The sequence below is a fragment of the Xenopus laevis genome, chromosome 2S (assembly GCF_017654675.1).
Source record: "Xenopus laevis strain J_2021 chromosome 2S, Xenopus_laevis_v10.1, whole genome shotgun sequence".
Lineage (NCBI taxonomy): Eukaryota > Metazoa > Chordata > Amphibia > Anura > Pipidae > Xenopus > Xenopus laevis.
The window spans coordinates 127,623,821-127,637,612 of NC_054374.1; the positions used below are offsets into that span (position 1 = coordinate 127,623,821).

Sequence of the window (13,792 nt, forward strand, 5' to 3'; positions counted from 1 at the left end):
CCTCGCCACTAAACAGATCAGTCCCATTGCATGCTGGGTATTGTAGTCTTACATCAAACTTGGCCACAGGAAATTGTTAAACTAAACCTACATTTCCCAGCATGCATTGGGAGAAGCAGGCTCAGCACATTAGGGCAAGAAAACCAGGGCAAAGTTCAAACTAGCCAAAGGCACAAAAAGTAACTCAAATCCATACATTAACTAGTTACTACTTTCACATTTTTAAATTAGTAGCCCAATTTGGATAGAAACGCCAACCTGGCAACCCTGGACAACAACGACATCCGTAGTACAGTACGAAGCTACGTTTAGAACTAAATGCGGCTGCGCCACTTCCTTGTTTCGTCACGTGGCGCTAGATTACTACGTCAGTGGGTCGTTTCCACCAATAGAAAAGCTACCTACCAACAAGTCCGTGTCATGTAAACAAGGGAAGTGCTCGCGAAAATAATAAAACCTGCCCCGGTGTACCGAGACTTCTAGCGCTAAGCAGATGCTACGTAGTAAGACTGTGCTGCGTTAAACCTATTCACGGGCTGCGCTGTTCCATAGTGACGTCGTTACGGATGCCATAGGTTCTTGTTCTTTGCTGCTGCCTCTTAGAACTTGACATGATGTCTCAGCAACGTGGTGTGAATGGGCTGCGGTTTAACCAGGATCAGAGTGAGTTGAGGGGGTGGGCTCTTGCGCATATACTTCATCAAACGTGCATTTAATTGTTAACCAACGTTGGGCAGTAACCTATAGCAAACAATCATTCATCAGCTCAGGTTAGCCAGGTGCAGGTAGACCAGCGATGACTGAAAGCGGTTGCCATGGGTTACTGCGCAGCTGTGATCAATGAGCCTATCTGTTATAGAGCGAGTGAGGCAAAATACAAGTCATGTAATAACACATTGTCCTGTCCTTCCTGTATTTTTATATTTCTTCCCTATTAATGACATTGCCATCAAGTATTATTTTTACTGCCCAAGTGGCAACCCTAGAAGTTACAATTTAGCTAAAGATTATTGACTTCACTAATCCACCCCTTACTGGTTCCCAAAACTTTGCTTCTGATAATGTTCTTTTCATTTAGCCTGCTATGAATTCTAATCTGAAATAGAGATTGGGGCAAGAGTTCGTTTTTACATTGTTTCCAGCATTTGATATTGACCGTATACCACAAGTAGGCTAAATAGGGCATAATGTCAAGGGCCATGCCAAGTATAATTAAGCAAATAGTCATTACCGATTAATTGAAATCGATGAACCTATAAACACTGTAAGTGAACTAGATCCTCTAGCAATATGTGCTTTTTTTAATGTATATTATGGCCAGATTTGTATTCCATCTTTAAGTGCTATAAACTGTTGCCGTTGTATCTGCTACTGCTGATTGCCCTCTGCCTTCAGATTCCTTTTTTCACAGAGCTCAATATTGGTACCCTAACTGTGCAGCTGGCCTCCCTTAGGGGTTCCTACAGCCTTTGCAGGGACCAGCCTGAAAACTTGTAAGAGGGAGATTTGATTAGAATGCTTTTTTTAATTCTCCTATATACTTTTGGAAGTCCAGCATTAAGCTAAAATAGGGTAATAATTTAAGAATGAACACTTGTTTTAACCAAGTGGGGCCCTGGACAAAGTGCATGTTATCTGTTATGGCACCTCAATGGTATCTTAATGAATCAGCTACTGCCATGCTTTCTCTGGGACTGGTTTGGACAGTATATACATGTTTCCAAGACCTCAGCCTCATAGTTTACTTTTATTGTGTATTAATTGGTGATTGTTAGGCCATAATTATTGCATCTTCTTAGTTGCTGAGCCCCAAATGCTGTGCTAATATAACAAATAATAGACGACCTATTCTTAAATAATAAACGTCTCTTGTTCATCTAGAAGAACTCACTATTTTCATAAGAGGAGATAAAACATTTCTAAAGAGATCTATTCAGATTTTTTTTCCTAATATTTCTCAGCCCTGGTCACTGATACTTTTGTTGAGATGCTGGTTGTTAAATGAGAAACACATGACTATTGTAGCTCTTGTTCGTAGGCTGCTTCTGCTGTGCTATGGAGACAGGTGTGCGGATCTTTAACATTGAACCCCTGATGGAGAAAGGACACCTTGGTGAGTGAAAGCAAGAACAGCAAGAGGTATACACAAATACTCTGTATTATCTTACTTTTTATATTTTAGATCAGGAGCAGGTGGGCAGTGTGGGGCAGGTAGAAATGCTGCACAGATGCAATCTGCTGGCGCTAGTAGGAGGTGGAAGTAATCCCAAATTCTCAGATATATCAGGTATTGCAGTTGTTTTTTTTTTCATATTTTATGATATGGTATGAAACATGTTCTCCATTTCCCATTTGTGTTCTTTCTGTTCAGTATTGATTTGGGATGATTCTCGTGATGGGAAAGATAAGTTGGTCCTTGAATTTACCTTCACTAAACCTGTGCTGAGTGTGCGCCTTAGATCAGACAAGTGAGTCTCTTTTTGGTTTCACATCATGTAAAATTACTATTCCTCAAACAGGAAGGCTGCAAACTTACAATTATGATGTTAGGGGCTATTTTTAGTAATATATATTTTTTTCTTTTTAAAGTGATACACATTCCTTTTAAAATCAATACCAACATGTTAGTTTGAAGAGCCACAATGTTATTTTTATATAAACTGCCTCTCAGCTGCCCCTTATGTGCCCCACACATTGAATAGGTTTGCAGTATTTATACAGCTTCTATAATTAAAGCCTTGATGGAGGGGTCCAAGCAGTTAAGCACCTACCAGTGATTCTTGTCCTTTATCTGTTACCTCAGGCTAGTGCTTCTCTTCTATATAAACCGCACCAGACTGTGGCACTGTTAACTAAGCGTCATGCCACCATTTTCATATGTATGCACAGCATAGAATTTTGGAGAAAAGTTCTGTACTGCGCATTCATTCGAGAAATGTTTGGAGGACCGGAAGAGAAGAGTACCTGGGGTAACTGGTAACCAAATAAATGGGGGCAACTCCCCAGTGATTTTACCTTTCTTTCTGCTTCAGAGGGGTAGTTCAGTTCAAGTTAACCACACGTAAGTCACAGAATGGCCTATTTTAAGTTGGTCTTAATTTTTTTAATAGTTATTGTTAATTTTCTAAGCTTATATTTAGGCATTCTCCTATTCATCTTTCAGTCTCTAGTTCAAACCCCTGATTGATTGTTATGGTATATTGGACAACTATATATTTACAAAAATTACCAACTGGAGAGATACTGAACAAAAGGCAATATAATTTAAAAAACGTAAAAATGAAGCCCAACTGCAAATTATCGCAGGATACATCATACTGAAAGTTAAAGGTGCACAGGCTTATAACAAAGTATGTGAGCTGAAATGTGCATCTACTGTTAAGTATAAGGTATTTGTGCTCCAGCTGCATGTCTCATCTTTTTAGGCTGTTTGTGAACATAGTTGCCTGCAATAGAGTACACAGGAATAATTCAACTCTAAAAATGCTTTCAGCAACAGCTGCTGCTTAGTTCAAATTTGGTATAGTCTACCATTCCATCTTTGTATGTTCTATTTTATTGCATATGCAATATTGCAACCTGAAAGTTCTAACTCCCTATAATAATGCAGGATTGTCATAGCCTTGAAGAATCGGATTTATGTCTATTCTTTCCCTGACAATCCAACTAAACTCTTTGAATTTGACACACGGGACAACCCTAAAGGTAAATTTTTTCATACACTCTTAATTAGTGGACAAATTGTTCAAATCTTTCTTTCACTTCTGCTATATTTATATATGCTGCTATATAATGTATCTTCCAGGTCTTTGTGACCTGTGTCCTAGTCTGGAGAAGCAACTGTTAATTTTCCCAGGGCATAAGTGTGGCAGCCTTCAACTTGTGGTAAGTGTCAATATAAGGCTAACATCAGCTGTGAACATGTGTGGTATAACTGAATACATGATCTGTTTTTTCAGGATCTGTGCAATGCAAAGCCTGGCAGTTCATCAGCACCATTCACAATTAATGCTCATCAGAGTGAACTAGGATGCCTGGCAATCAATCAGCAGGGAACTCTGGTAGCTTCTGCCTCACGCAAAGGAACATTAATCCGTCTCTTTGACACCCAGACACGGGAACAGCTTGTGGAGCTCCGTCGAGGAACAGACCCTGCCACACTGTACTGGTGAGTCCACAACCCATATTTATAGTTACAATAAGTGTATAAAACATTAGAACCAGGGTACTGATTTCACTTCTGAGTGATGTTTTTGATGTAGCTCACTCCTTTTATCTTTCAGTATAAATTTCAGCCATGACAGCTCCTTTCTGTGCAGTTCCAGCGATAAAGGCACCGTGCATATATTTGCTCTAAAGGACACAAAGCTCAACCGCCGCTCAGCGTATGTAATGTGTCTTACCTTATATATGAAATAGCATCTGAGGTCAGTATGTCTAAAACAGATAGAGGTGAATGTCAGAATTGTAGATGTTGTAATATCAATTAATACTGCCACTTTGCAGTGCTGGGGTTCTGCATGCCATTTCAACAAGAGCCCTGTCCACAAGAAGTTTGTATGTTCTCCTTAAGTCTGTGTGGGATAACTCCGTGTATTGCAGTGTTCTCCCACAAGTCAGAAATTGACCCTCATTGCAGTTTGCGTTTTTTTTTTGTTGTTTTGCATTCATAAATTAGTCCTTTAGATTTTATGATTCACTAGGGCAGGGGCAGGTGTGAATGATGTTCAATTTCTGTAAAGCTTTGCATACTAGTTGTGCTATATAAATAAAGGATGATAAAAATATAAATATCTTGACAGTTAAAATGGTAGACTAAGGCAAATGTAATTTCTGTAATGCATATATGAAGGATTTCTTTATATACATCCCAGCAAAATTGCTTCAGGTATGTCAAGACACGTTAAGGTTTTTTCCCATAATAAAATACCACATACCCCTTAACTACATATTACACATTGTATTAGACATATATCAATCTTTAGTTTTGCATGATTTTGTCCCTTGTCATTGGGAAAGCACAGTTGGTAGTAGGACTAGCAGACGGTAATCTTATTAACAGTGACAGAGAATTTAAAGCATAGGGGGTGTTTAAATATTGGACAGTGTTTTTTTATACTCTGTTAATACTGATTATAATTGTATTGTATATGCAAGCATTAATATACTTTTTTTTTTGTCACCAGATTGGCACGGGTAGGGAAAGTGGGCCCTATGATCGGTCAGTATGTTGATTCACAGTGGAGTTTAGCCAGCTTTACTGTGCCTGCAGAATCTGCTTGTATCTGTGCTTTTGGCAAGAACACCTCCAAAAATGTCAACTCAGTCATAGGTAAGTCTGGGGTATCTGTCTTCCAATGTGTTTTTTTCATTATGCATTTCTAAAAACAGGAAGAATGTGCGCTTAAGAATAGGCAGATTGCACTTTGCAATGTATGATTACAATCAATCATAAGCTAGGTGGACTTGATAGGGAGCTGCACAGCTATGATTGGTTAAGCACACCTTGTTGTACTTCTGCGCGAGGATATGATACGTCTACCAATTATTTTTAACAGACAACATAAACTAGAGGGGGAAGGTCAAATAATGGTGACATTTTTAAAGATAACAGTACCTTTATAGTCCATATTCAAATCAGACCCCATATATATTGAATAAGAGCCCAATTGCCCTCCCTGTATGAATGCAACATATTGTAAAATTGCTTAGAATGACATTTTCTTTAATGATTTGAAAATATTGAGTAGGGTGCACCGAATCCAGGATTCTGTTCGGGATTCGGCCTTTTTCATCAGGATTCGGATTCGTCCGAAATCTTCTGGCCGGCCGAACTGAATCCAAATGCTAATTTGCATATGCAAATTGGGGGTGGGATGGAAAGCGCAAGACTTTTTGTCACAAAACAAAATGTATACCCCTTCCCATCCCTAATTTGCTCCTTCAAATTAGGATTCGGTTCGGTATTCGACTGAATCTTTCTCAAAGGATTCTGGGGCTCGGCCAAATCCAAAATAGAGAGTGATGTTTCGCTTTAATTCTCCCAAGCAGAATTACGTGAAAGCAAATACTGCACAGTGTCAAAATTGTCTTGACATGTGTACTCCGGCTGATTTTGGTTGTGCTTTGGTGTTTTCTCATCATGTCCACATCCCGGTATTCTTGGGTTAGATGATCAATGTCTGATTAATTAGACGATTCCCATACATACCCAAACGCCAGACCTACCCTGCATGCTATCATCAAAGAGCACTTCGTAAATAAAGTGGCAGTTACAGGGCTCTTCATAAACAATACATTCTATTTATGAAATTTGGGACAATAAGGAAAAGGCAAACTAGGACACTGACCATATTTCCATGAGTCATATTATTCATAGATGAGATAAGTAACAATGTTTTTTTTTTATCTCCAGCGGTCTGTGTGGATGGAACATTTCACAAATATGTCTTTACACCAGAAGGAAACTGTAACCGTGAGGCCTTTGATGTATATCTGGATATTTGTGATGATGATATCTTCTAACCCTTAAGAGTCCTCACTTCCCTTCTGATATTCACGTGGACAATATCAAAGAACCTACCTACACTTGTACAGGACATTATCTGTAGGATGCAGTGTAACTGGATTTGTTGCTCTCTGCATTAGTGTATATATATCTATATATAAATAGTATGTTTTATTAGAATATGTGTTTGCCTTAAGCTTTACATTTATTAAATATTACAGAGGCCTTGCCTATAAATGTTAATTGACTTGCTTGATATTGTTCCATCCGCACACATTTGCACATATTTACTGTATGTACTTGCCTTATGCCCGAACTATATTGTAAAAGTATTCAAATTAATATAGTTATCTATGCCCGGACGCAAGTGTAATAAGGGGCCAAAAATTGCGTTAATACAATATGGAATCACTCTCAGGGAACACACAAAAAGCCAGGCGTTATTAAGTAGCCTTGATTCACACTGGTGCTCCGTCACTGGCAACCACGAGGATAAGTTTAAATGTAGAATCAAAAGGCAAGGAGCAGAATACCTGCTAATATACAGTATAAATCCAACCCCCATATACATATAGTAGAGAAAATCAGATGAAAATATGAAATACAGGTATATATACATACAGAACTATAGACAAACAACAAAAAGGCAATATTTATATACAGTGGTGTGAAAAACTATTTGCCCCCTTCCTGATTTCTTATTCTTTTGCATGTTTGTCACACTTAAATGTTTCTGCTCATCAAAAACCGTTAACTATTAGTCAAAGATAACATAATTGAACACAAAATGCAGTTTTTAAATGAAGGTTTACGTTATTAAGGTAGAAAAAAAACTCCAAATCTACATGGGCCTGTGTGAAAAAGTGATTGCCCCCCTTGTTAAAAAATAACTTAACTGTGGTTTATCACACCTGAGTTCAATTTCAAAGGTTATAAAGCCATTTCTAAAGCTTTGGGACTCCAGCGAACCACAGTGAGAGCCATTATCCACAAATGGCAAAAACATGGAACAGTGGTGAACCTTCTCAGGAGTGTCCGGCCGACCAAAATTACCCCAAGAGCGCAGAGACAACTCATCCGAGAGGCCACAAGAGACCCCAGGACAACATCTAAAGAACTGCAGGCCTCACTTGCCTCAATTAAGGTCAGTATTCACGACTCCACCATAAGAAAGAGACTGGGCAAAAACGGCCTGCATGGCAGATTTCCAAGGCGCAAACCACTTTTTTTTTTTTTAAAGGTTTTTATTTTGCATTTTCAAACAGTAAACAAACAAACAAATATTGTATTATGCATGGTTCCATCTTATTGTAAACATATCACACAGTATATCAGCATTTGAAATATTTGAATCCTGTACATTTGTATATACTTTAATTCGGGTATAATTCTGGATCTATTGCCCCTAGGGCACTTAAGTAGGTGATATAGATATAAATGCCATTGACATCTTGCCATCTCTAACATTAAGGCTCCTCAGTGGCCTCCAGCCAGTCCCGCCACACTAGATCATATTTCTGAGGGCATCCTCTTGCAGTATAAGTGAGTTGTATTAGGGGGAGTGTTGTTTTTAGCAAGTTCAACCAGCCATTAAATGTGGGTGGTTGGGGGGACATCCAATTCAGGAGAATACATTTCCTGGCATAGAACAGTAATGTACGAAAAAGAATTCTCATGGCCGCCCTTGGGGTTACCTCATCTACTACACCAAGAATACACACCTGAGGGGTTATCAGGTTGGGTAGTGACGTTTTATCCTGAATATAGTTGAGAACCTGAGACCAGAAGGCTTGGATTCGGGGGCATGACCAGATGAGGTGTAGGTAAGACGCCTCTGAGGCCCTACACTTAGGACACTGTGGTGAGTCGAGTCTGTTCATACGAAACAGCCTATTTGGAGTTAAGTGGAGTCTATGTAGGATCTTGAACTGAATCAATCTATCTCTGGTCGAGACGAGATAGTCATAGGCCCTATCAGTTGCCTCCTCCCAGTCCCCATCCTCCAACCCTGGGATGTCTCTGCTCCAGGCTGCACCCGCTGCGTTAAATGGAGGCTTAATAGAAGCTAGGAGAAGCGAGTACAGCCTGGTAACAAGTTTCTTGGTGGTAGGGGCTCTCAGGGCTGATTCTATCTTGGATGTTGTAAGGTTCATAGCGTTCCCTTGAAATTGAGCATTGGTTGCCTGTCTAAGCTGGAAATAGGAGAACCAGGGGAGAGATTCCTGGGTTTGGACATGTTTAATTTCGGTCCTGGGGCATATCATTCCATCCTTAACCAAGTCCCCTAGTGTACGTAGGCCCCATTGTGGCCATATTTTGTACTCTGCTATATGTTGCAGATGTGGGAGAAAGGAATTTCCCCATAGGGGTAGATAAGGCGACAGGAGGGGTAGTGCTAGATCGCAAACTTTAAGCGATGCCACCCACGCTTTGTATGGGCAAACCACTTTTAAGCAAAAAGAACATCAAGGCTCGTCTCAATTTTGCTAAAAAACATCTCAATGATTGCCAAGACTTTTGGGAAAATACCTTGTGGACCGACGAGACAAAAGTTGAACTTTTTGGAAGGAGGGCGTCCCGTTACATCTGGCGTAAAAGTAACACAGCATTTCAGAAAAAGAACATCATACCAACAGTAAAATATGGTGGTGGTAGTGTGATGGTCTGGGGTTGTTTTGCTGCTTCAGGACCTGGAAGACTTGCTGTGATAGATGGAACCATGAATTCTACTGTCTACCAAAAAATCCTGAAGGAGAATGTCTGGCCATCTGTTCGTCAACTCAAGCTGAAGCGATCTTGGGTGCTGCAGCAGGACAATGACCCAAAACACACCAGCAAATCCACCTCTGAATGGCTGAAGAAAAACAAAATGAAGACTTTGGAGTGGCCTAGTCAAAGTCCTGACCTGAATCCTATTGAGATGTTGTGGCATGACCTTAAAAAGGCGGTTCATGCTAGAAAACCCTCAAATAAAGCTGAATTACAACAATTCTGCAAAGATGAGTGGGCCAAAATTCCTCCAGAGCGCTGTAAAAGACTCGTTGCAAGTTATCGCAAACGCTTGATTGCAGTTATTGCTGCTAAGGGTGGCCCAACCAGTTATTAGGTTCAGGGGGCAATTACTTTTTCACACAGGTTTGGATTTCTTTTCTCCCTAAATAATAAAAACCCTCATTTAAAAACTGCATTTTGTGTTTACTTGTGTTATCTTTGACTAATAGTTAAATGTGTTTGATGATCAGAAACATTTTGTGTGACAAACATGCAAAAGAATAAGAAATCAGGAAGGGGGCAAATAGTTTTTCACACCACTGTACATACACACTCATTTTCATTATATTGGAGAAGTAATTTAGTCTTGTGGAATGTAATTCCAAAATAAAATATAAACCAAAATCTGTAACCATTTTGGTAAATGAGCTTGGCTGTGCTTAAGATGCACCAAATCAAATGGAAATTTGATGCACTGCTGACTCGAAAAAAAAGTGGAGTAAACTGAAATTAGTATGGATGCACCACATCTCTATTTTCGGATTTGGCCAAAACCCGTATCTTTCAGTAAAGAGAATCATGAGCCGAATCCGAACGCATGCAAATATGCATATGCAGATTCTGTCCAGGGGAGTTCACGGCAGCCATCGTCTTCTTTTTGGTAATGAAAAAATGCCAGCGCTAATAACACGTGGCGATTCGTTTTCCGAAGTTGCCCCAAGTTGCCTCACGAGGAAACCGGGCGACTTCGGAAAACGAATCGCCAGCGTGTGATTAGCGCTGGCAATTTTTCATTTTAGCCAGTGCAGAGTGAGGGAAGGTGTTCGAGGAGATTGGTCGCCAGGTGACTAAATGTCCCCGAATCTCCCAGTGTGCCCTTACCCTTACTCTTTACCCCTCCGTGCAGATTCTGCCCAGGGGAGTTCACGGCAGCCATCTTCTTCTTTTTGGTAATGTTCGGAATGAGACCGGTGAAGCAGCTCATGTGCAGTTGGAAAAATTTTCTGTCTCGCGACAACTGCGCAATTGCAGAAACGCCGGTCTCATTCACAAGATTACCTAAGAAGCTGAAGATGACGCCTGTGTACTCAGCTGGACAGAATCTGCACAGAGAGGTAAGTAAAAAGTTAGGGCATTTGCCCAGGGGGGCTGCTAGGCTGGGGGGGGGGAGGCAGGGGCGTCTTTGTAGGGTAGGGTTTTTTTTATCAAGGGTTTGTTTCTCTGTTAACAAGCCTTCAAATAATTTGCCCACCACAGGCCAAATTTACTGGCCTATAATTGCCAGGCCGAGATCACAATCCCTTTTCTGCTATATCCACATACTGCCATATCCATATACTGCAACTGTTTATTCTGGTAATTCTGCTATATCCACATACTGCCATATCCATATACTGCAACTGTTTATTCTGGTAATTCTGCTATATCCACATACTGCCATATCCATATACTGCAACTGTTTATTCTGGTAATTCTGCTATATCCCTACTTGTCTTTGTTAACCCCAATAACTTTTGTCTGTCAGGCCTATTCTACTTTAGTTCTTTGATAAATATCTAAAGCACACATCTGTGTCCCCTCCTCAGTGAACAAGAGATATTTTTATAGCCCCAAACCTGGTTCTGGTGTCTGTAAAACTCTGCCCTTTGCTAGCTATTTAATTGATTAATTGATTAATTAGGCTCTGGTTTTCCCAATCAGCTACATATAAATTCAGACCCAGTATTGGGGATGGCACTCGTGTCTGGGGCATGGCACGAGTGCTAACCTTTCGTAAGTGCTAAAATTTCTCAAGTGCTTAGAAATGACAGTTAAACAAGACAGTTGGACAAGGCATTGACAAGGCAAAAGGAACCGGACTCCCCTGCAATCATCAGTGAACCATCTGGGATAAGAAGAAAACAGATTTGTTTGTACCTGCTAGTTTGTTACTTCTTATTCCAAACATGCTTTATCCTGCATTTCTCCTCCTTTCACTCTCATGCTTCATAAAACATTTTTCACTACCTCCTCCGGCAAGTCCCACTTCTATAAAAATCTCAGCCTCTCTTCTCTCCTCTCCTTCCCTCTCCACACATGAAGTTTATAAAGTACTCGGTTTAGCTATTCCACAAAACTCCTCCTTTTCATACAAACGAAGGACTTATAAATCCCACTCACACTTAGTCTTTCTTTCCTTTCTATTGCTGGCAGCTGGGGACATTTCCCCAAACCCTGGCCCTTACCCCATCCCAGTTATATCACGACCACGAGCTCCTTCTATCCGGAGCAAATTCCAACAGTACAGAACACTTACTCCTATACCCAAAAACCCAGTTAATCTTTCCTGTGCTCTCTGGAATGCCAGATCTGTCTGCAACAAACTCACCGCTATACACGACCATTTCATTGCAAATTCCTTTAACCTACTCGCACTTACTGAAACCTGGCTTTCTCCTACTGACACCGCCTCACCTGCTGCCCTGTCCTATGGGGGCCTACACCTTACTCATACTCCCAGACCTGGCAACAGACCTGGAGGTGGGGTAGGTTTGCTTCTCTCTCCCCGCTGTACTTTTAAAGTTCTTCCACCTGTTCCCTCTTTATCATTCTCCTCATTTGAGGCTCACTGCATTAGGCTCTTTTCTCCGGTTTCACTGTGCATTGCTGTTATATATCGACCACCAGGACCAACTGCACAATTTCTGGACAACTTTGCTGCCTGGCTTCCTTACTCTCTTTCATCTAACATACCTTCCATCATATTAGGTGACTTTAATATACCCGTTAACAACATTAACAACTCTTCTGTCTCTAAACTTCTTTCACTAACCTCCTCCCTAGGCTTATCTTTGTGCTCAGACTCCCCCTCTCACTCCAATGGTAATGCTCTGGATCTCATATTTACCAGACTCTGTTCAACCACCAATTTTACTAACTCACCATTTCCCCTCTCTGATCACAATATGCTCACATTTCAACTCTCACTAACTCCCTCCTCACCCCCTGCTATTCCCCAAACACGTACCTACCGTGACTTGCAAGCTATAGACGTGTCACATCTCTCTTCTTCCTTTGACTCTCTTCACTCTAATATCTCAGCCATCTCATGTCCTAATGTGGCTACCTCTGTCTACTATAGTACTCTCACCACTGCCCTAAATGAGCTTGCTCCTTTAAAAACTAAACGTTCTAGACCCAAACCACTTCAACCTTGGCATACTGCTCATACAAAAGCGCTCCAAAGACACTCACGTGCACTTGAGCGTCGCTGGCGCAAATCCCGTTCAGAATCAGACTTTTGGAGCTACAAATCTGCCCTGCGCTCCTTTAACACCAGCCTCTTCCAAGCCAAACAAACATACTTTACTTCACTCATTAACTCCCTTTCTAAAAAACCAGCACAACTTTTCTCCACCTTTAACACTCTCCTTTCCCCTTCTCCACCCCCTCCATGCACATCTGTCTCTGCTCAAGATATTGCTGAGCACTTCAAAAACAAAATTGACACTATCAGAAGGGACATTACACTACTCAACCCCCCTAGACTTCCACCACCCTCCTCCACACTCCCAGTCCCTCCTGTGCTCCTTCACCCCTGTCACTGATGAGGAAGTCTCAAAGCTTCTGGCCTCTTCTCACCTTACCACCTGCCCGCTTGATCCAATTCCCTCAAAACTTCTCCGCAATACCAATCCGTGTCTAATCAAAGCCTTAACTCACCTATTTAATCTTTCCCTCTCAACTGGACTGTTTCCTTCTCAACTAAAACATGCTCTTGTCACCCCCATCCTGAAAAAACCCTCTCTTGATCCCTCCAATCTTGACAACCTCCGACCTATCTCTCTGCTACCTTTCATCTCTAAACTACTTGAGCGCCTAGTCTACAACCGACTTACCTCATTCCTCTCTGACAATAACCTGCTGGACCCCCTACAATCTGGTTTTAAGCCACAACACTCCACGGAAACTGCCCTGACTCGACTGACTAATGACCTTTTAACCGCTAAAGCCAACAATCACTTCTCACTACTAATACTGCTTGACCTCTCAGCCGCATTTGACACTGTAGATCACCCTCTCCTCCTCCAGTCCCTCCAGTCACTTGGCCTTCGTGACACAGCCCTGTCTTGGTTCTCTTCTTACATCACCAATCGTTCCTTCAGTGTCTCCTACAATGGAGTAGCATCTTCTCCCCTACCTCTTTCTGTTGGAGTTCCCCAAGGCTCTGTCCTGGGACCATTACTATTCTCCCTCTATACTTCCTCCCTTGGCAAATTAATAAATTCTTATGGTTTCCACTACCACCTCTAT

At 41.1% G+C, this 13,792-nt stretch overlaps 1 protein-coding gene across 1 annotated transcript; it reads left to right on the top strand.

Annotated features, from left to right (window-relative positions):
* The first annotated feature begins 404 nt into the window (after positions 1-404).
* wdr45.S (WD repeat domain 45 S homeolog) lies at positions 405-6,745 on the top strand. The gene is made up of 10 exons (NM_001093542.1): positions 405-663; positions 2,039-2,113; positions 2,183-2,287; positions 2,372-2,468; positions 3,611-3,705; positions 3,806-3,885; positions 3,960-4,168; positions 4,284-4,385; positions 5,187-5,332; positions 6,416-6,745. The coding sequence occupies exons 1-10, from the start codon at positions 615-617 to the stop codon at positions 6,523-6,525; spliced, it is 1,068 nt and encodes a 355-aa protein (NP_001087011.1). The 5' UTR covers positions 405-614; the 3' UTR covers positions 6,526-6,745.
* Positions 6,746-13,792: the final 7,047 nt, after the last annotated feature.